The sequence below is a fragment of the Chrysochloris asiatica genome, unplaced genomic scaffold (genome assembly GCF_000296735.1).
Source record: "Chrysochloris asiatica unplaced genomic scaffold, ChrAsi1.0 scaffold00045, whole genome shotgun sequence".
NCBI lineage: Eukaryota > Metazoa > Chordata > Mammalia > Afrosoricida > Chrysochloridae > Chrysochloris > Chrysochloris asiatica.
The window spans coordinates 2,879,742-2,902,643 of NW_006408563.1; the positions used below are offsets into that span (position 1 = coordinate 2,879,742).

General features: G+C 38.0%; 1 protein-coding gene across 1 annotated transcript in view; it reads left to right on the forward strand.

Annotated features, from left to right (window-relative positions):
• Positions 1-11,583, forward strand: part of INO80D (INO80 complex subunit D) — a 50,186-nt gene extending 38,603 nt beyond the window's left edge. The window contains exons 7-10 of the mRNA XM_006861947.1: positions 2,991-3,124; positions 7,579-7,796; positions 8,535-8,692; positions 10,172-11,583. Coding sequence (XP_006862009.1) covers positions 2,991-3,124; positions 7,579-7,796; positions 8,535-8,692; positions 10,172-11,337 — 1,676 coding nt within the window. The 3' untranslated portion in view covers positions 11,338-11,583. The remainder of the gene's footprint in view (positions 1-2,990; positions 3,125-7,578; positions 7,797-8,534; positions 8,693-10,171) is intronic.
• The last annotated feature ends 11,319 nt before the right edge of the window (positions 11,584-22,902 follow it).

The window sequence follows — 22,902 nt, forward strand, 5'->3', positions numbered from 1 at the left end:
ATGTTGTGTTTTCATTCTCGTTTGTTTCTAGGAACTTTGTGAATTCACTTTTAATTTCTTCTTTTACCCAGTTGCTTTTCAGCAGGATGTTGTTCAGTTTCCATGTATTCGACTTTATTGTTTTGACCTTCTTATGTCTGATTTCTAGTTTTATAGCATTGTGGTCTGAGAAGATGCTCTGTAGAATTTTGATGGTTGTGAATTTATGGAGGCTTGCTTTGTGACCTACCATGTGGTCAATTCTGGAAAATGTTCCATGCACACTGGAGAAGAATGTATATTGTGCCCGTGTTGGATAGAATGATCTGTATACATCTATGAGGTCAAGTTGGTTGATTGTGTTGTTGAGTTCCTCTGTAGCATTGTCGAGTTTCTTTCTGGTTGTTCTATCCCTTTTCGAGATTGTGGATTTATTTCTTTCTTTCTTCAATTCCATTAAGGTTTGCTTCATGTATCTTAGTGATCTTTCGTTGGGAGCGTATATTATGGTTATGTCGTCTTGCTCGACTGACCCTTTGATCATTGAATAGTGTCCTTCTTTGTCTCTTATGCTGGATTTTATCTTAAAGTCTGCTTTGTCGGAGATTAGTATTGCTACTCCTGCTTGTTTATTGCTGCTGTCGGCTTGGTAAATTTTTTTCCATCCTTTAACTTTTAGTCTGTTTTTGTCTTTGTGTGTAAGGTGTGTCTCTTGCAGGCAGCATATTGATGGATCTTATTTTCTTATCCATTCTGCCACTCTTTGTCTCTTCACTGGTGCATTCAATCCATTGACATTCAATGTAATTATCAATCAGTATGAATTGATTGCTGTCATTATGTTACATTTTTGTCAGTGCTGTTCATTTGTTGGTTCTGCTTTCTTTCTTGTGTTGGCTTTATGTTCTTTGAATTGTCTCTGGTCGGTTTCTTCCTAGTTTCTCTGTTCGCTTGTTCTGCTTAGGAATTCGTTTTTATGATATGTTGTGGAGTGTTAACTTTCTTTGGGGTTACCTTGCAATCTACTAACTTTTCTCTGCATTTAGGATACTCCATTATAACCTGCAATTTACCTGGCATCCCTACCACCTAGGCTTCCGTTGCTGTGTTTGTCCCTTCTTTGATATTGATATGTTTTTGGCCTTCAATTGATCTCCCTGTTCCTTTGAGTTTGTTGTTGTAGTCTCGTTCTGTTCTGTTCTCATCTATCTGTTGGCTGTGTTCCAAGTGGTGTTGCCATACTCTGTTTGTTGTCTGTTTTTGTTGTTTCTCTGTACAGAGAACTCCCTTTAGGATATTTTGAAGTACTGGTTTGGTTTTGATAAAATCTCTCAGATTCTGTTCATCCTGGAATGTTTTGATCGCACCATCATATTTGATTGATAGTTTTGCTGGATAAACGATTTTTGGTTGACAGTTTTTTTCTTGCAGGGCTTTGTATATGTCTCCCCATTGCCTTCTCGCCTGCATGGTTTGTTCTGAATAGTCAGAGTTTAATCTAATTTGCTTGCCTTTATAAGTTATATTTCTCTTCTCTCCTGGCCGCTTTTAGTATTCTTTCCTTGTCTTTGATTTTGGAGAGCTTGATTATTATATGTCTTGGAGACTTTCTTTTGGGATCTATCCTTCCTGGGGTACATTGGGCTTCTTGAATGTTTATCTTCTCATCTTTCAAGATGTTAGGGAAATTTTCTTCCAGAAGCTCTTCAACTATCTCCTCTTTGGACTTCTCTGCCTCTTCTTGTTCCGGAATGTCAATGATTCGTACATCATTCCTCTTCATGTTAACCAGCATGAATCTTAGACTGTCTTCAGATTGTTTTATCCTTTTAGCTTCTTGCTCTTCTATCTTGGCAGTGTTGAGAGATTTGTCTTCCAGTTCGCTAGTTCTGGCTTGCATCTCTTCTATTCTGCTCCTTTCCCCTTTCAGCCTATTGTCTGTTTCTGATATCTTATTATTAATCACCTGCACATCTTTTTGCATGTTTTGAATTGTTTCCAATGCTGTGTCAATCCTATTTGATTGTTCCTGCAATACTTTCCTTACTTATTCCTTATTTTCCTTGACTCCTTTTCGGAGTATTTGAATTTGTTTCCATATCATTCTTCTGAATTTCCTCTCAGGCATATCCAGAACCTGCTCCTCCTCCTCTATAAAGCCTTTGTCTGTCTCTAGCTCATTTGTGTCAGCTGCTCTCTTCTGTTTCTGGACGTTTTTCGATAAAGTTGATTGTTTCTTATTGATCATGGTTATTATTTTATTGTTATTATTATTAATATGATCGGGAGTTGGGCTTCCCTTATTGTCTGTAATACTTAGCAGGTGTTGTTGGGTCTTGTCTTAGTAGTGGGGTATTATGTTGTATGCTTATAGCTTGGCTATATGGCCACGATTGCTGCTTCTTCTTAGGTGATGTAGGGAGGAAAAGCGCTCACCTCCAGGAAAAATGTATGATCAAAAGTAGCAAAAGCAGAAGTAATATAAACGCATGGACAGAAATCACCACTTTGGAGCAGAGATGCAGCTTTGGTTAACTTTATCTATACCCTGTCTTGCCAAAACAGTAGCTGGAAGATCCCCGCTGCTACCTGGGAATGGGGGCAGGGTGGCTTAGATGCAGGGCTTCAGATTGGGGACAGCGGATGTCGGATGACATCAAAAGTTATCACCTCTCTCCCTCTTTCTGTGCCGTGGGTAAACTGACCTGTCTGATGATCTTGCTGAGATCTTAAGCCAGGTCAGGGAGATTTTTGGGGGTCCCCCCCCCCTCATTTTTTTTTCTTCCTCCTGGAAAAGCCGCTTTCCGAACGGGCTGGCCTTAGTCCTACCCTCTAAACTCTGCAGTCGCCGGAACGACCAAAATACTAGATCTTATGATAGTTCAAAAGCTGTGAGTCTATATGAACATTTCCTTCATGAGATCCCCCTCCCTTCTCACCAAAGCTTTCCCTATCTCACCCTCCTGGCTGTAGCCTCAGTGTATTCTATTCTTAATTTTTAAAAAATCCAGATATCCTCTTGAACCGCTCTCAGCAGCTCTTCTCAAGTTGCACGGCCAAGTTTGCAGATGGACAGCAGTGCTCTGTGCCAGTTTTTGACATTACACACCAGACACCTCTGTGTGAAGAACATGCCAAAAAAATGGTAAGTTTAGATTTTATTTCAAACTTGTGATATTTACCCACAATAGTAAATACTCTGTGACTAATACAAAGAACATACGTATATAAATCACTGAAGCAAAAGGTTTATGGAGTAAGACTTATTTACAATGATTACTTGACATTTTTGTGTGCGTTTCATTTCACTTAAATAATAAATGCTGATCATTACCTACCAAATTAATTTCAGACCCTCATTTTTCAAAAATCATTCTTCTAGAAGATGTTGAGTAGTTAGATGTCACCGTCTTGTTCATTACTTATCTCTCTTCTGCACCTCTCTTCCATTTAAGATAAATTTTCTTTTTTTGTTGTTTAAGATACTTTTTTTTATACATAACTTTTTTTTTAAACTTTTTATTGTACACTGAATGAAGGTTTACAAAAGACAAGATTATCATATATGTAACAGATTTTTCAAGGCTTTGTTTTTGTCCCCATCTCTCTAGGTTTTAACTTTTGTCTGAGAATGTCTTAGATATTTGATGAAGTTTTGTCCAAATGCCACACGTTTCTAAAATCGGTTTAATTTTTGCTTTAGTTAATGTTACTATCATAAGCCCTAATTTATTCAAAAATAATTTGGAGGAGAGACAAGTCTGAATTTCTGAAATATCTAAATTATATAAACATCTTAAATAAATGCGCTTTTATTGTTTTTATCCATCAAATACTTACTGAATTTTCACCTATTTGCAAGATATTGTACAGGTCTTTTTGGTACTAAAAAGTTGAGTAGGATAGTTCTTGCCTTCTGTAAGCCTTTGATGGTTTTCACTGGGTAAATTGGGGAACTGAATGGTCCTTGAACTGAGACTTAACAGCTTAAGGTTTTGATCCTGGCTTTAAGGCTAAGTATAAAACTAAGATGCCCAGGTGGATCAAGTAGTTTGCATTCAACCCCTAATCTAAGAGTTGGAGGTTCAAATCTACACAGCAGTACTGCAGAAAGAAAGACCTTGGAATCTGCTTCTATTAAGATTACAGCTGAAAAGACCATATGGAAGGGGCTGGAAGAACAAGGTAGATAGAGGAACACTGAGATAGGTTTTCATGGGCTAAATGGGACGGAGATAAATAGTGATGCATGCTCAACCTTGAAACAACAGGGCTCTGTGATACAGGATTTGAGGCATAGTTTAAAGAAGGGAAAATAATACTAACATGCTTAAATGTCTTATGGATATTGGTTTCCTTTGCCTACTATTGTAAAATAGACATTTGAGTGGGATAGAGGGAAATGTCAGGAAACATGTTTACAGAAAGCTTCTAAGCCTGTCTTTAGCCTATAACTGAAGAATACCTAAAAGGGGTTTTGGAACTTGCCTAGTGAAATAGGCCTCATGTAGAGCCTTTACAGTGGATAGGACCTTAGGTGGAATCTTGAGCCCCATCCAGAACCTTCTGAGGTGGGACAATTCCCACTAGAAAGGACAAGCAGACCAGCCTGGAACAGCTAGAGCAACAGAATATACATCTTCAAAGAAAGATCAGCAGGAAAAACCCAAAACAAAAATGGCAGTATGATTGGCTACTACAAGAATAAGCAAGCTTGATGGCCAGGAAGCCATCAAGTCAAGCAATCAACTTGCTTCAGGACAAACCCCCCTCTAAGACTGAAACCCAAAGGGAACACATGAGCAGGCATGTAAGCTTGCTGATGACCACATTGGTGTACTGGTGAGTGGAAGAAGGGGGAAAGCAGCATTGAAGAAATGGGCTGAGTTTAACCATGTGCCATAGATTCCCATTGTCCTGGAGATGAGAAAGAGAAGAGGAAGGTCTGGTTGGTCCGAAATGTGATGAGACCTGGGGACTCCTGAACCCATAGACAAGGACATAGCCACAGAGGGCTAGAGCTGAGAGTGAAGCATCCAGCTGATGTGAAGTGAGGGGAAATGCACAAGAACTCCCAGACTTGCAGATAGTACCCATTTGACGTAGCCTCGATGGCTTGATAATCATAATTCAACTACAGGAAGATAAAAAAAGAACAAATAATTTTTGATAAAGGAAATGAGGTTAAATTGTTACAATTTAATAAATTTGACCTATACTAATGGATGTAGTAGTTCAAAATACCAACTGAGAGGAAAGGAGTCTTCACCTTTCCTCTTTTAGTTAACCTTTTTAAAGTGTTGAAGAGCAAAGATATCAGCATGAGGACTAAGGTGCACCTGACCCGAGCCATGGTATTTTCAATAACCTCATATGCATGAGAAAGCTGGACAGTGAATAAGGAAGACCGTAGAAGAACTGATGCTTTTGAGTTACGGTGTTGGAGGAGAATATTGAAAGTGCCATGGGCTGCCAAAAGAACCAATAGATTAGTTTTGGAAGAAGTGCAGCCAGAGTGCTCCTTGGAGGCCAAGATGGCCAAACTTCGTTTCTTAAACTTTGGATATATTGTCAGGAGGGAGCAGTCTCTGGAGAAAGATAATCATGTTTGGTAAGGTGGGGGTCAGAGAAAAAGAGGAAGACCCCCAGCAAGATGGATTGGCCAAGTGGCAGAATCGATGGACTCAAGCATGGCAACAGTAGTGAGATTGTCCCAGGATTGGGCAGTGTTTTGTTCTGCTGTGCATAAGGTCACTATGAGTTTGTTGTATTGACTCAATGGCACCCAACAACAACAACTTCTATATACGTGGTAGATAGGGATGGGCAACTTAGACATTGGCTACCTAAAATGAGGGGGCGGTAAAGGCAAGAAGTGACTGGCTTTCACATTTTCAAGAGGGAGTTTTGTTTAAGAGTGTACAGAGAAAGATAAGAGTCCCCATCTTGTCTAGATGGGTTGGTGAAAAGAGATGGGGATAAGATTCTTATGATTCAATAATGAGTAATTGTTAACATGACTAATTGTGACTGTCACAATTGTAAAGGTAGAAGTTTTGTAACAAAAACGGGGAAGTAGTTAATCTTACAGTCTAGAAACGGAGGACCCTAGGACCATCAAGGGAGAGAGCACAAGCAGAATGTGAGACCCTATCCAGAGAGCAGTGACACCAGACATAGAGGCAGAGATGGGGACATGGAGAGAGGGAACAGTTGAGGACTCTAGATTCACGGAAAAAGAGGGACTGAGAGCTGTCGGCTAGGAGGCAGGCTTGCAGAATGTACCCTTTGGTGGTGTAAATTATTATATATGCCTGAGTGTTTTGAAAAAAGCTAAAATGAATAGAAAGAAATACTGTTAACTGATGGTACATGGAGGTGATTATAATCATTGTAATGAAACATTAAGTATATGATTTGCTGAATGTAAAACTGATGATCTGCAAATCACAATAAAAACTTAAAAAAAAAAAAAAATAACACAACACAATAACAACAACCAAAGACCCTATGGAGCATCTGTGCTCTGTTTCACACGGGGTCACCAGAGTTGGAGTTGACTTAATGAACTGCAGCAGCTAACAAGTGTAAAACTACACATGAAGGGTTTCACTTTCCAATACCCCATTTCTTTGTCTGTAGTTCACCAGATTGTTCTCCACCAAAAACACCTCTGTTTTTCTAGGTTTTTGGGTTTTTTAATGAACCATATGTATATTTTGAGAAAAATGTATGCTGAACTCTGTGTCGCAATTCATCGTATCATAATTTAGCAATCATGGTACTAAACCCTAGAGTCATTCAGAAGTTTTGCATTCCCTTTATGTTCTCCACACCCAATACGCCATCAAATCCTGAGGAGTCTATGTTGAGAGGCACTTATTTTTCCATGCATGCTCCAATTGCCCTTGGCCATTATTGTATTTTATAGACTGTTGTAGTAGCAATACAGTTAGACTTATTGTGCCCATTCACGCGCCTCTTCTGTTACTGCCAGGTGGTTATCCTCTTAAAACATATGATACTCCTCTCATCAAAAATGACTCCCTGTTGCTAAAAAAAAAAGTACAAAACCTTAGCAGGTGTTCAAAGTCACACATGTTCTGGTCCCAAGTTTATGTCCTACTTTTATGTCTAATTTCCAATAATATTTACTTTTGTTCATTTTGTACCATTTCCTTTAGTCTAAAATGACCTTGTCACTTAAAACCACTTTAAAATCCTACCTATCCTTCAATCTCACAAAATTAAAAATTTTTTTTTCCTTTTCTGCACATGTTGGAGGTTTTTATATCATTATTGCCCATTTTTCTCTGTGCTTTGTTTATGTATACTTGAATTTGTGTTTTACCTATTAGAGGGTAAGTTCTTTGAGAGTGAAAATTACAATTTTTCTTATTTTTTAGCACTGCAATACTTACTACAATGTTTTTAAATGTGGGGTGAATTCAGAATCAATTTGAATTAAATGAAATTTTTAATTATTTAAAAATGTTTTCACATTATATAGAATATTAAGAGATACTAAGTATATTTTTAGATGTGTAAAATTTTACCCAAATAATCTCAATGTAAAAATACCATTTATTCATTCCAAAGGATAATTTCTTGAGAGGAGATAGCTCTCGTAAAGTTCAGCACCAGCAGCAGAGGAAACCCAGGAAAAAAACCAAGCCTCCTGCACTTACCAAAAAACACAAGAAGAAGAGAAGGCGTGGACCTCGTCGACCCCAAAAACCCATTCCCCCTGCAGTGCCCCAAGGGAACCTCAGCATGCCCACCAGCGTCTCACTGCCAGTGGAGCCCTCCCAGATCCGGTGAGTGATAGGGCAGTGCGTACTCTTGCTGTCCTTCTTGTGGTCGTTCTGAAAACATCCAGCTGCATCTGGAAGAGAGAGGCTTACAGAAGCCTCATAGTACATCAGTCTAGACTTTTCCATTTTTTCATACACCTTTGAACAAATGTCTATAACAGAGTTAGATCTCAAATAAAGTTTTTGATTATAACAATAAGAGTAAATGCTGAAATTGAGAATTTAATTGTATATTCTCAGATTTTCCTATGCTAACCAGAATTCGTATATGTTTCAACAGGAATATTCTATCAGAAATCTGATACAATATGAATTTAGATAGGTGCAAGCATTCTTGGCCAGATGACTGAGGCTTCTGAATCCACTAAGCAGTTCAGCTTTATGTTTGTTTATTAATTTGACAAGATTTGAAACTCTACTAAAAAGTGTTCAAACATATTTGCTGTAACAAATTTGGTTTAGTTCCCTAATTTGCATCAGTAAAAACAGGATCTAGAAATGCTGTTCTTCTCCTATCCTTAAGGGTTGTAGATAGATGACTGTAACGGTCCTATGGTCCTGTTTTCTCCTTTCAAAGTAGGAAAAGAGCAGTAACTTTGTGTTAGTATTTCCCATAAAAATACTAAAAACATAAAAAGCCTAAATGGTATTAGCTTCCCTTCATGTTCAGTGGCCCTAGCTTGGTGCCTTTGGTGTGAAGTGTGAAGGGAACAGTGGGACCAAAGATGTCATCTTCCTCAGGAGCCCATCCACGCCCGAGCTGAGTGCTGATGAGTTGCCGGATGACATTGCCAATGAGATCACTGACATTCCACATGACTTGGAATTGAACCAGGAGGACTTCTCAGACGTCCTGCCACGGCTGCCTGACGACTTACAAGATTTTGATTTTTTTGAAGGTATGGTCAATATTTAGATTCAAGAAAGCTGATTTTTAAAACAAATTTGTTTTAAGAAGAGACTTTAGTTTCATTGAAATGTGTTTGAAGTGTTCCTCCTTAATGTCTTTCTTTACAGATAGAAAATAATAGCATTGTTGTAAAGATATTTTACTTTTTCTCAAGGTGCGGATATGTATTGTTTAACCATATTGTAGGCTTCGTAGATTTATAGTTTCACACCTATGCTTTAAAACAAATACTGTACCCACAGATAAATGTAAAAACCTTCCCTAAAAGACTGTAAATTCCAAAAAGGCAAAGTTTTTCCCAAAAAAAAAAAGCTAAAGAGGATAGAGAGAAACTCTGTTAACTGATGGTATGTGGAGGGGATTATAATCAATGTAATGAAACAAGGTATATGAATGTTTGAATGTGAAACCGATGATGTGCCCTGAAAACTTTCACTTAATCCACAATAAAAACCTTAAAAAAAAAAAAAAACCAAATACTTTTACTTTGTTTTATTTTTGAGCAAAGAAATTTTAAGCCTGAGTGTATTGATCACTTTTTGAATTTGTCCTAATTTTAATAACCCACCCTCTTCAATTGAAGTATACTTTTCCAAAACAAAGTTTGCTTAGTGCCACCAATTTCCCAGAGACATTAGGGGGACTCTTTCATACTCTTAGAACTGGATATTTTTGTGGCAGTAAATAAAGTTCATAAAAATGATTTTTATATTGGAAGGTATCCAGAGAAGATATGTGGGCTTCCATTTTGTGAACATTAGAAGTGGGAGAAGAGTGAGAGTGGAGGATTATAGAAAGTAAAGTAAAAACTTTTGAAAGAGAACCCATGGAATGAGCAGAGTACTTTGTGTAGTGTGTTAGCATTTCTGTGTAGATTTCTATGTTCTAGTCGTCCACATTAGGGCTCCCAGTATAGGAGGAGCACTTGACAGCTAACGACAAGGTTGGCTTTCTGCTCCTGTAAAGATGTACAGCCTCCGAAACCCTGTACAGCATCACTATGAGTTGGAAACCACTCAAAGGCAGTGTGGTTAAGTTTGAGTTCGATTCTTTTTTTTTTGAGTCTTCCACACTCGCCCCTCCAGCTGGAAGAAGCAAGGAACAGAAGAACCAAGCACGGTTCTTTCCTTCACAACCTTTTGTCTCAAATCTGAACTGAAATGATATTTCTTCTATTTTTAATAACTTTAATTTTCAGTAAAAACCTGAATGTAATCAGTTTGTCACCATGAGTTTTAAATTGGAATCCTAGGAATTCTTAGGCATTTAGCACTTTGATAAGTTTTGTGTGTGTGTGTGATCATTGTAAACACACTGAAGATGGGAATTCAAATTCCAGGGCAGCTTGGCACTTCAAACATGTGCTACAAACAGTAGTCTATGGTGAAAAAAAATGGAAGTGTATGATTTTTGTGCTGTAGAATCGGTGAAAAACTGTACTGATTCTTTGTTGTGTTTGTTTACCCAGGAAAGAATGGAGACCTCCTCCCAACTACGGAAGAGGCTGAGGAGCTGGAGCGGGCCTTGCAGGCTGTAACTTCTCTCGAGTGCCTGAGTACCATTGGGGTACTGAGCCAGTCCGATGGTGTACCAGTCCAGGAGTTGTCAGACAGAGGAATAGAAGTGTTCTCCACAGGTACTGGAGCGTCAGGAATTCAGTCCTTGAGCCGAGAAGTAAACACAGACCTAGGGGAGCTACTGAATGGGCGTATAGTACATGATAATTTTTCTAGTCTCGAGCTGGACGAGAACTTGCTCCGTTCTGCTACCTTGTCTAACCCCCCTACACCCCTGGCAGGGCAGATCCAGGGGCAGTTCTCTGCCGCAGCCAACGTTGGCCTTACTTCTGCCACTCTGATCAGCCAGAGTGCACTTGGGGAGAGAGCCTTCCCAGGACAGTTTCATGGACTTCATGATGGCAGCCATGCCTCTCAGAGGCCACATCCTGCCCAGCTGCTGAGCAAGGCAGATGACTTAATCACCTCACGACAGCAATACAGCAGTGATCATGCACACTCCTCGCCCCCTGGAAGCCATTATGATAGTGAGCACGTGCCGTCTCCCTACAGTGACCATATCACCTCTCCCCACACGACATCCTACTCTGGTGATAATATGGCAGCTACCTTCTCAGCAGAGATGCCCATCATGGCGCAGCACTTGCTTCCAACCCAACTTGAGGTGCCACTTGGAGGAGTGGTAAACCCCAGAACTCACTGGGGTAATCTCCCTGTCAACCTTGGAGATCCCTCACCATTTAGCAACCTTCTCGGCGCAGATGGACATCTTCTTTCCACTTCCCTATCCACACCACCCACCACCTCGAACTCAGAGACCACACAGCCTGCCTTCGCCACCGTGACCCCCAGCAGCTCCAGTGGGCTTCCGGGGCTACCACAGACCAGCTTCAGTGGCATGGGGCCTTCTGCTGAACTAATGGCCTCCACCTCCCCGAAGCAGCAACTCCCTCAGTTCAGCGCAGCCTTTGGCCACCAGCTGAGTTCTCACAGTGGCATTCCTAAGGACCTGCAGCCCAGCCACAGCTCCATAGCCCCTCCTACAGGCTTCACAGTAACAGGTGCCGCAGCTACAAGTACCAATAATGCATCTTCTCCCTTTCCCTCCCCTAAGTGAGCGTGTCTGGGTGTTGGCAGGCAGGTGGGGGAACCGTGTGTTTTCTATCTTTGTTTCCTCTTTAACACCCCTCGCCCCGTTTCCTAAAGAAGATTTTTAAATCACAGATGGGGCCTAGAGAGAACCCGCTATCCCAGTTCAGCAAGTTGCCCTGCAGTGGACCTTGCGTCAGTGGTCACATGTGCTCCTTTGCTCTGGTGCTCATTCCCTCCTGGCAGGTTCACTCGACCCCCAGGGTGTCCTTAGTGGTTCAGCACAGTGACTGGAGAGAGTCCGTTTTTAGCAGCAAGTCCTAGAAGTGGAAGATACCTCAGATTACCAGTGCCCTTTACTACTTCCTAGTATTCAGATTGATGATGTTTTCCATTCTATTGCCAGATTTTTAAATAAGTGGTTTTAGATACAATGATTCTGTTCACTGCGTTCCTGTATAAGAGATAACAAATGGTGTACGAGGCAGAAGACGGCTCTGACTTAGCACCAACTGCAAAGCACCACATTGAGGCCAGGATTTCATTCCTAATTGTGATCATGTTTAACTAAAAAGAAAAAAACAGTCTTGTTGATTACCTGTGTGTACATGTGTACCTGCGCGTGCGTTTTTGTGCAGGGCAAGAAGCAAGCTGTCCTTTTGCCGTGTTGTTTGTTTGTTTGTTTTTCCTAATGAGTGTAAGGCTATTCCTTTTTTCCTTTCCTACATCTCACAGCCTGAGTCAAGTTGATCATCTTGTCCCATTGAGTTTCCTGATAGAGACCCTTTTCTGCTGAAGGTTAACCCAAGGAGAAATGGAACACAAGAAGCTGAATTTGTGTCAGTAACATGGGAATGTAAGGCAAAGATTGCCTGGCATGACTGCAGCCATGCTGAAACCTGCGGTCATGCCGACTTTTCCCACGTGGGTTCATTATGACGTCCTTCTCATGAAGTACGTTTGCAAGGTGTAACTCAAAAGAGAGCATTTTGATATGAAAACCCAGAAAAGTCAGATAGGTCTGGAAAGGTGGAATCTGTGAACTCCTTGATCCATCCTTTTCTTTTGAATTTTTCATGTTTACAGTAGTGAGTCTTTGATAAGATTTGTAAAATGTTGAAGACACATGTAGAATCAATGTATCAGTTGTGAAGTGATGTGTAATATCTGAAGGACACACAATTGAAAATTTCTTTCAAAGCAGAATATGGAAATTAGACATATACATTTTACATACCCTTTGGTACATTAAAAAAATAATTTTTAATATTTAGGTTTCAGTCAATTTGGAAATTTTGGGGGGGAATTTTTAAAAAATTACTAGGACTTTAGGATTAAAAATTATCCTGGGTAGCTGAGTAAGTTATGACTTTGAAATGAAGATGTGAGATTTCTTCTTGCCTACCTTTTTTTCCCCTCTCACAGAAGGTAGAACTCGTTTTAAAGGTGTCTTGTCCTCTGCTTTTGCTGAGGAGTTTTACTGTCCTTTCCAATACCATTGGCTATTTATACCTGAGTCTAGTTCTAATTTACACATATATATTTTAAAAGATGAGTCGAGACAACATATCTTTATAACGATGTAGTATAAGAACTCATTTGTCAGGGAATGTTTCAGCTTGATTCCTTTCTGATAGGTAAAGACTGGGATGTATTTTCTTACTTCCTGTATGTATTGTCTTTATGCCATGCTAGTTCTAGCCAACCCCTTCTTTTGAAAGCTTTTATTCCTTTGCCTTTTTAAGAAAAGATGGTCATCAGCAGGCATTATGCAGATAACCACGTGCCTGGGATTATGGAGGGGAAATGTCACGTGACTGTGTGAAATCATTATATGCCCTGTTTTGTATTTATTGAAGTTTCTTTTAGTGGGCCAAAAATATGTTTGTAATTTATTGAATTTTTTGTTTTTTGTTTTTTCAAATCATGAAAGTCGATTGGAAGATTTATTTTTAGTAGCTTTGCCTTCTTTGCAGATTGAGAAATTTCTAAATTATAAATTATGTCACAAAGCAAAATTATATTTGGTATCACCATAAATTTCTATTCTGCCTGGTGAGAGCAGATCATTTAACTATTATCCTCACCTGTGACCCCTGTTAGTAAGCGTTACTATTTTACTGTAATGGGATGGTTATGAATAGTTACCTCTGTTCAAAATTGCCCTTTAGTTTGCAGAGCAATTTGCAGTGCTTGTATTGTCATCACCAGGTAACTGTCCTTAGCCTGGGCTTTGGTTTCCTCTCTCCATGTGTACTGACTAAAGGCTGTACCAGAGCAGCACACTGACTTCTCAGCCTGTCTCTGATAGTGCAGGGAATGTCAGGCTAACAGATTTTAATTTTTCTGACTATTTGTCCCCCATGTTAGTTGCTTAGAAGTCTTCAGTTTTCAAAACTGAGTTTGCAGTAAGTTGCACATTTTATTGTTTTCAGTTTTCTGTGCATATGAAAGCTCTTCTTTGCTTTCTAGTAAGGAGGCATGCAATGATCAGGAATGTTGCCAGTTACAGCTTCACACCAAAAACTTGGAGTTCATTCAGTTTTGTGTAGGTGCCCATGATGATAGCAGAAAAACGGGCATCTTCAGAAATTACCTGTCTAGGGTTGAGGAATTAGCAAAAACAAACTTGTCCTCTCGATTTTTCTACTTCAAAACAAGTGTGGCCAAGTTTGCAGTTTGCTTTGCTTTTACAGTTTGTTGTGAGTCCCACTTTGGAAGAGAGAAGAACATCTGTGAGCCCAGAGAGGTCTGTTACGGTTTTTCTTCCAGCTGGTGGAGCAATTCTGAGTAGTAGGTTTGTTACTGATATGTAAAGAGAGGAATGAAGTGTCTTTTACTCCAGAAATCTGAAAACGAACATCTTTTAAAAGAACACTTATGCCATCATAAGATAATATTGGATTAAAAAACTAATTTTCTATCTTATAAAAGGGCCTAATTAAGTAAAAACTAGCCTTTACTCTAGTGATGCATGAGGAATAGTGGCAAAGAAGGCGTAATCTGTTTCTGCAGTTCTTTGGGACCATTTATAAAGGCCAGTTAGATTCTGTTAATGTGATTTCATTTACAAAGTTGCTGCAGTTAACAGATACATTCTATGCGCTGAGAATCTAAATTCCATTCTGGTAATCGGTAGCATCTGAAGAGATGTGGTTTCTTACCTTTACTCTCTCTACATAATTGTTAATATTGTTTTAATTAAAATTCTTAATTTTTTCCTGGGGGTGGGGATGGCTTAGCAATTTGCACATCTGGGTAGGTTATGTAGCTAGTAAACAATCCACAACAGTAAATAGCAATTATATTTGACCCACCAAGTGACAGACTATGCAATGGAAAGATTTTCTAATTATCGTCCTGTAGTTTTTGCGCAAAGGGTAATTTTCTCTAGAAACCTACCGTGTGTGATATAACTGCTTTATAAATGCCTTCCTAAGCAATTCCGTGTTGGCAAGCAGTGTGGTATGTCTCCTGTCCTTCCATAAGATTATAATTTAATGAGAAACAAAGAGTGGGTATGAAAATCAAGTTGCAAAGTGTTGGGGTTTTGTCTTGTTTTCTTTTCCTTAAAGTTTGGTGTTACTGTCTTTAATGTCTTAAGGCTTAAGAAATCTAATACTTTATCTTTGCCAAATAATTATGTATAAGACATACTTCCTAAATAGCTGATTAGTTATTTAAAAGCCCATTATCTCAACGTTAGGAATCGTCATTCTCTGTGACTAACACTAAAACTTTCCCTCAGTCAGAGCGCATGCTCTTTTCATGATCACAATCCACAGCTCTTAGATTAGGAAGGAAACAATGTCCTTGATACACATAGGTGTCCCAGTTATACAATTTTCTTCTTAAATAAAAAATGTCTATTGGATTGGCACCACTCAGCTTTTCTAAATTGGCGCCAGAATTTGAGCAGCTGTAGGTGAATTCCATGCTGTTAGTTTATAGATTCTTGCCTGATATCCTTCATGTGCCCTTGAGTCTAATAGGGGGCAGGTGTGGTGATGGTGAGTAGACGGCAACAGGAATGTTCAAGTGAGGGACTAGCCTTTTCTTCCAGGTAAGCTTAAAAGGTTGTTGTGAATTGGTATTGCAAACAGGTGAGGTATTAATAACACTAAAATACTTCAATAAATTTTGAATTCCTTTACAAAGTTTTAGGTGCCTTTCCATTTCTTCATCCTTTAATCTCTTTTCATCTTTTCTTTTAAAATTCTATTAAAAAGTTTTAATCTGGTATATAGTGTAGTCTAATGTAGTACTCTCAGAAATGATCAACAGAATTCTACAGTTTAATGAGCTAGTTTGAAGGATTCCTTGAAAGAAAAATGTAGCTATACTGAAAGTCTTCATATGTGTGTGTTTCATCACATTACTCCAAGGATTTTTCCCCTATATTTCTTACAGAAATATATATATATATGAGAGTTTCTCTATGAAGGAGCATGGATCTTTACTCTCCATGCATTGGAAATAATTGAGCCCTTGGTATCATGAACTTTATAAGCCTTCCTAGATACCGTCGTATCCTGGAGAGAACTAAAACCCATTTTTGATAGATTAAAGTAACACTTTAAAATGTTTTCTTTCAAAGGATTTGTAATGAAACACCAGTGAAGAACATATTTGGTTATCTGTAAGCATTTTTCCTTGACCAGTGAGTTAGGAAAGAAAACATCAACATATATGAATAGTTAAGTCCTACAGTAACCAGTGCTGCAATTGTGGTTCAGTTTAGGGATCCGTATTCCAAGCAGCAAAAGTATTTTTTTTTACTCCAGCTGTTATGTTCCCTTAGCTTTCCTCTGCACTGTGGTACAGCACTAGCAAAGGAAATTTGGCATTTCAGAGAAAGAACAACTGGGTATGACTTTTCTTTACTCTAGGTTTCCTAATATTGGGAATGTTTGGCTAGTTTGAATGGCAAAGTCTGTGGTGATCTAAAGTTGAATCTGAAGAACAATCTTACAAGAGAAAAGCTTCTTTAACTCTTAGTAAGCATTTAGGGCAGTACACCTTCCTTCCCTTCTGCCAGATTGCCTCTCTGCCCACCCCCACTGCTGATGTTTGTGCGCGAACTCACACACACACACACACACACACACACGCGTTCTATACTGGCCTAAGAGTAGTAGAGTCCTCTTCTTTCACACGTTTTGGTTATTTCTTGTTATGTTTTTGAGCTGGGGACCACTGAAGTACGCTCTGTATGCACCCAAAGTTCCCCTTGGAAAAATGTTCAGCATGCAGTGTAAAAGGTTCCAGTGCAGCTAAATGCCACACCATTACTTGGGGAAAAAACTGATTTGCCCTGAAATGACTCCAACCTGCATCATTAAGGTACATTTGGCTCCATTGAATAGTGTTGAAATGATGAAAAGTGAGATGCTTGTTGACATTTGTCTTCATCTGTTGGGAAGGGTTGAATCAGTTTCTCTCAACAGTGACCATTCTTTTCACTGTATAGTATTGAGTATGTCTCAGGGATTCCTTGTGGAAGTTAGGGCAGTTAAAGAGAATAATTTAAAAAGAAACTAAAGGTAACTCATCATTGAAGAGAGCGCAAGAAAGAGAAACCGTTTGGTTTCCTAGTCCACAGTGTCTTGCATAGGATTTCTTTCCTTTCTCCTTCAGGCTCTCATATCAGCTTCAACGTACCGAATCCTTTCCCATCACGCACAGCTTTAAAAACTTTTATTTAAAAATTTACTTCCCCAATGAGCTTTCAGAATACTTATTGTAGATTATAAAAGAAAAAGGTATATTAATTTATGCTATTAACATCACCTCATAAATTATAAGTTTTATACTAAAGCTGTATTGAGTGTAATGAATTATGTTGCCTATGTGTTTAATAGCTAAAAAGTTATATATGAGCTTTTTGTTGTTGTTGTTGTTGTTGGACAAGACAAACTAGTGAAGCACCTTTTTACACTGGATCTCTGCCGTGTCAAGGTGTATAGCTCTCCTTTGCTACCTTGCAGATATATAAAAGGATACCCTGGGGCCCCCATATGTAGACCACCTTAGACCATTTATTACTGCTCATAGAACTGTTGAAAATCGTGTTCTTTAGTTAAATGATCTGTGGTTTGCACATTAGATGGCTAGAAGCTTAGTTACAGGGTAAATAGAAATACATAGATCAAGTAAAACTCCAACTCTTGTAGCTGGAGTTTGTAAACTAAGTTTTTAAGACCTCTTTTATTTCCTATGGATTCATTCTTTAATTTACAGTTCATCTGTAAGTTGGGAAGTAAAATAGAGAGAAACTGATAAAACTAGATGTTCTCAGTGTCTTATTCAGGAAATTTTGATCCCTCCTCACTAAGGAATTCCCACTGTGACTTAAAAATAGAATTAAATTACTGGTGTGCATGTGTGTGTCTGTGTTTTTCCACACATGCAGAACTCTACATTGGAGGCACGTGTGTGAGAGAGATGAATGTGTGCTTTAGGTAAAAATAGAGAAAGGTAACAGAATGTATTATAGAAATATGATTTATTTAGTTGAGGGTATTGGAGTTACTTTCTCATTGTCTCTGTTGTATAAATATACCAAATTCTTCATTATGTTACATTAAAAGGCTAGTTCTGATATCATGTGTATTTTATTTTAACCTTTTAATTTATGTTATACTGTGTTTTTTAAATGACATGAGAGACAGCAAGTTCTAAGACTAGCCTCTCACCTTTGAGCATAAAAACAGAAAGAGAGAGACGGACAGACCGACCCAGACATGTGCTGTGTTTATTTCTTGGGGTGGTGGGACCAGAGATATGTTGAACCTTTCTTATGTTAATAGTAGATTTCTTTTTACTCTGAGTTAGAAAATAATTGTTGATCATCTTTTCTTGGTGAACTTAAAAAAAATGATAGGCTTTTAATTTTATAAAGAATGCCATTTTTTTTTTTTTTTTCTTTTAAAGGGACTGCTTTGTTTAAATTGTTGGTGGGATCTTTTCACCAATACACATTTCAAAGCTGGGGTGATTTTAGTTATTTCCAAAACCTAAAAAACCCACAACTCAATTGTGCTATTATTTTTGAGATTAGAGTGTCTTCCTCCTTCATATTTTGGCTATAGATAAAATTATTCTATCACTGACTTTTACCTGATCCATATAAAAAATTAAAAAAAAAAAAATACATTCCTATATTTTGAGGCATAAGTTGTCATTTTATTATACATGCATTACCGGAGCATCCATTGGTCTAAAATAGTCAAAACTTAGATTTGTCTTTAAGTGCTCCAATCATTTATTTTTAATGTAGAAAAATCATGTTATTTTGGAATATTTCAAAACAACTTCTTATAATACACCTAAATTTTTAGCTGTCTTTGAAGCTTTGTTTACTTCATTTTAAACAGAGTCAAGACCTAGGAGAGCTTTATATGTTTTTCTTTTTTACAGTTGTATTTTTACAGCATCTCCCAGTTTCACGTTCACTCTTGCTCTGTGGAGTTTAAAATCAGCATATTTCTTGTACATATGCATGCAAATGAAAAAAGGGAGTTTGAACCGGTGCCATTCCTCCCTTCAGTTGCTGGTTAACGGGATTTGCTAGAAAAAATTCCCCCTGATTACAAAGGTTGAAAATAGACCCTTTTGTGTATATCTGTACAGAGATATGTATATGGGATGTGGTGGCACTTTGCTGAATGTGAACTTGCCTTGTTCATGGAAAGATGAAAAAGTATTATGTTTATTTAAACATTTGTATAAATCTATATATACACGTATGTATATGTGTGTGTATAGATAAAGCTATATACATATACTTCCCTAAAAGCTTGTGTGTGTATAATAGGTAAGCAACCTTTTTAAACAAGATTATATATCTATGGGAATTCTAGATGATTCTGTGAACCAGAGCAGGTGACCGTCTAGAGCACATCATTAGAACGTAGTAAAACGGAAGTCCTTTGGATTGTAGTCTTGTTTATGGTCATTATAAATGAGTACTTGTCTGAACTATTCCCTCTAGCTCTCCTATTCTCTATCGTTTTCACTACCTTTTGTGATTCCCTCTCTCATCATTTTAAAAATCAGTGTACTTTCTAGCTAAAAAGCATCTGACTTAAGCATATTCTTTCATTAACATACTAGTTGTTTCTTTATCTCTGAAATTCCCCAGAAGATACAAATTTTGGTAACGTTTTCTGTAGTAATTTTGAGAATTTGGCATTAATCTTTGTCTCCCCCCCGCAAAAGGGCACTCTTCAAGCAAAATTAATTTGAAAGTCTTATCTAGGTAATTTGGGGACATTAACTTAGATTGAAAAAGAGCATAATTATTTATTATTTTACAATTGGTATTAGTCTTAAGTTTATTTGTCATAATTTGTCATTTCAAATTTGATTTATTTTAGTTTATCATTAATTTATCATTTTCATTTTAATGGCAAGCCTACCAAGTTACATGTAAGCCTTTTGAATTCTGCAATTAATTAATTTTCCTCATGAAACTGCTCTAATGAATTCTTGTATAATGAATTCTGCTACATTTCTTTATGGCTTTTCTCACAATTGTGACATTCTGTTTTAACGTGGCTGCAGCTCTCTAGAACACTTGCATCCTTATATATTGTGCCTTTAAAGCTCTTATGCACACACAGACAAAAGTGTATATATACATGTTGAAGCATGTGTACATATACTTTCGTATATACTCACACAGTATGTCTCCAGAATATATTGTGGGAGTGGATATGTATTCAAAGGCTTTCTAGCTATCGATGTATATAAATAATGTTAATATACTGTACATACACATGTATATGTATGAGTTTTAAATGGCAATCTTTTACATTTAGCAAAATGCTGCCCCTACTGGAATATTGTCACTGCAAAGGCAGTTGTATGTAATGATTTAAAATACATTATCAAAAATTATTTAAAGAACATTTGAAAGTCTCATCTAAAGACCTCCACACATTATTTATTTATCTTCCTTTTCCTTTTGTTGTTACATTTTTTAACTGAATGGGAGACTGTCATTTAAGGGGAAAAAAACCAATGCCATCTGTCCCTATTGCAGTAACAAAGAGCTGGAGACTCACTAGAGGAACTAACCAGGTTCATTTTCTTCTCTCAGAAGTGGAGACGTCCCACAGCCCAGCCTGATGATTGCTTTTATAAAGTTAGCCTAATATTTTCATTTATTTATACCACCTTATCATCTCCTCTAGATCAACTTAATTCACCAGTTTGCCTCTTCCTTTCATTAATAAATGATGATCAGTCACTGAGATCATTTTGTCAGGAGGAAGTTAACTACTTTCTAGCTACAGGGACATAGATCACCTAGTTATTGTTCTGCCTTGTTCACAGTTCAGCTTTGAGAGAACGCAAATCTCTCATGAAGCTGTCTTAATGCATGTTTTATAATTTATTTTCTTAAAGATCTCCAAAAAACAGATTTTTAAAAAAGAACTCTGAGTCAGCATCTACTTGATGTAGAGTTAATTCTTATTCCCCACAGGTCCAGGTGTTTTTCCTTAGTATATCAGTTTGACATACTGAATACAACAACATTTAAGGGGAGAGGGAAAAAAAATACAACCCTCTTATTTTGTGATGAGTTGGCGGCAGATTACATCTCAACACCTTACAGAGAGAGGAGGATAGATGTACAGAGTCTTAAATTGTAAGATGTTATGAAAAGCAGTGGAGTATGAGCACCCTAGAAGACTACACTGGAGAGTGTGGGGTTTGATTGGTTCCATAGAGCAGCTCAGCCAGAACTCAATCTCAGAAGCAGCCTTTAACAAAACTCCTGGTGACAGTTGTATGGTACTAACTAGAGTCCTGAAGTGTAAATTGAAACCAAGTTGCAGTGGGAAATCAAAGGTGAGTAGCTTATATGAAACCAGTAAAGGACAGACAGGTTGCACATTTAAAAAATCTTTTAACAAAGTAACTGCACGGTAGCAGGGACTAGCAGTTCTCAAAACTTTTCTTTTGTGTTCTCATTCACCTTAGCACACGAGTATGTTTAATAGGCCATACATTAGAAATATTTACAAAAAAAAAAAAAAAAAGCTGCTTAAAGGGAACTTACAAACAGACTATTGTCTGTATTTGTGTTCATTGTGGCTGGACGCTTAGTTATATACACAAAAGCTAGGAGCCACCTGTTTCTACACAGACACTGGGAGTAAGCTCAGGAGATGGTCAGGTTTTGATGAGAACCTCCGTTTTGGACAGAAAGGCACCCTGAGGGTGCAGTGCTGGTAGATGATGGGCTTTGGGTTTGTAATTTCCCTTTAAACAAGAAGAGATGGCTCACATTTTCCAATATATCTCAATGAATGTACTGTATTACTGTTTTAAAAATTTGATGAAATAATAATGGATTGGTCTCCTTTTGTTATCTGGTCCTTGTTTAATTTGTTTAAGGGTTTTTGTATACAAAAGTTTACATTTTTATGTATATTTTTCTTGTGTAAAAACTGATGTAATATGTGTATAAAAACACTGTATGTATTATCTGTATATAGTGTGACAAATGATTTTTTTCTTTCTTTCTTTTGGATGTATTAATAAATCTTGCTGTGAAGTAGCCCTGTTCTTAGTGTACTTTCCTGTGGCTGGATACTGGTCACAGCTGCTACTCCAGGGAAGGGAGTACTTTCTGTTCTTACTAGAATGTAGCCAACCAACCCACCAGTCACCATTGAGTTCATTCCAGCATGGTATAGTGAATGATTTTTATATCTGATACTTTATCAAGCACACTAGGGGGCTAGCACATGTTTTTTTATGGTTAGACTAGCAATGATTAATTTTCATAATATGAGTCAATAAAATGCTGCCAGAGTGACCTTGATATGGTAGCCAAGTAGAGGTTGCATCGGAAATTCTTATGTGCTATATTGGACGTCTTGCAAGCCAGTTTCTATTACATTTCATTGGAATCCCAGTCTCTTCGTTTCATAGCTTCACAAGTACAAGGACAACTTTATACTGTATGCTCAATGTTTTTCAAAATGATCCCTTTAAGAAGCATGGTGAGGTTAATCAGAAAGTATTGCTACAAAATTATAAAAAACTTTATTAAACAAAAAAAATGTGAAACTATTATTTCTCAACATGTCCATCTAGATCTATATACATTTCTGAAGGTGGTTTTCCATTCGTCAAACCCTTCCCCAAAGAATGCTGCATTCATCAATTTACAGTACGTCCAAATGGCAGTTTTGGCATCCTCTAGGAACTCAAATCCTGTTCTTTTGAGTTTGAGAAACCCAAACAAGTCATAAGATAAGGTTATTAGTGAGAGAACTTGTCTGCAGCCACCCATTGATCATAGACATGTTCAAACAAACACATTTTATTTTTAATAAGGCCAGGTGTGCGTGAGCTGGAACCCTTTGGACTCACCCTCCGTGAGTAGTGGGCATGAGAGCACACTAAGTGTTGCCGTTGGTAAGTGCCATCGAGGTGGTTCTGATTCATAGCGACCTTGTTTATGGTTTCCGAGGAGTGACTGATGAGTTTGAAGTGCTTACCTTGCAGTTAGCAGTTCAGTGCTAAGCATACAGCACTACACCGGGACTCCATAATGAATCTGGAAGGCTAGAAT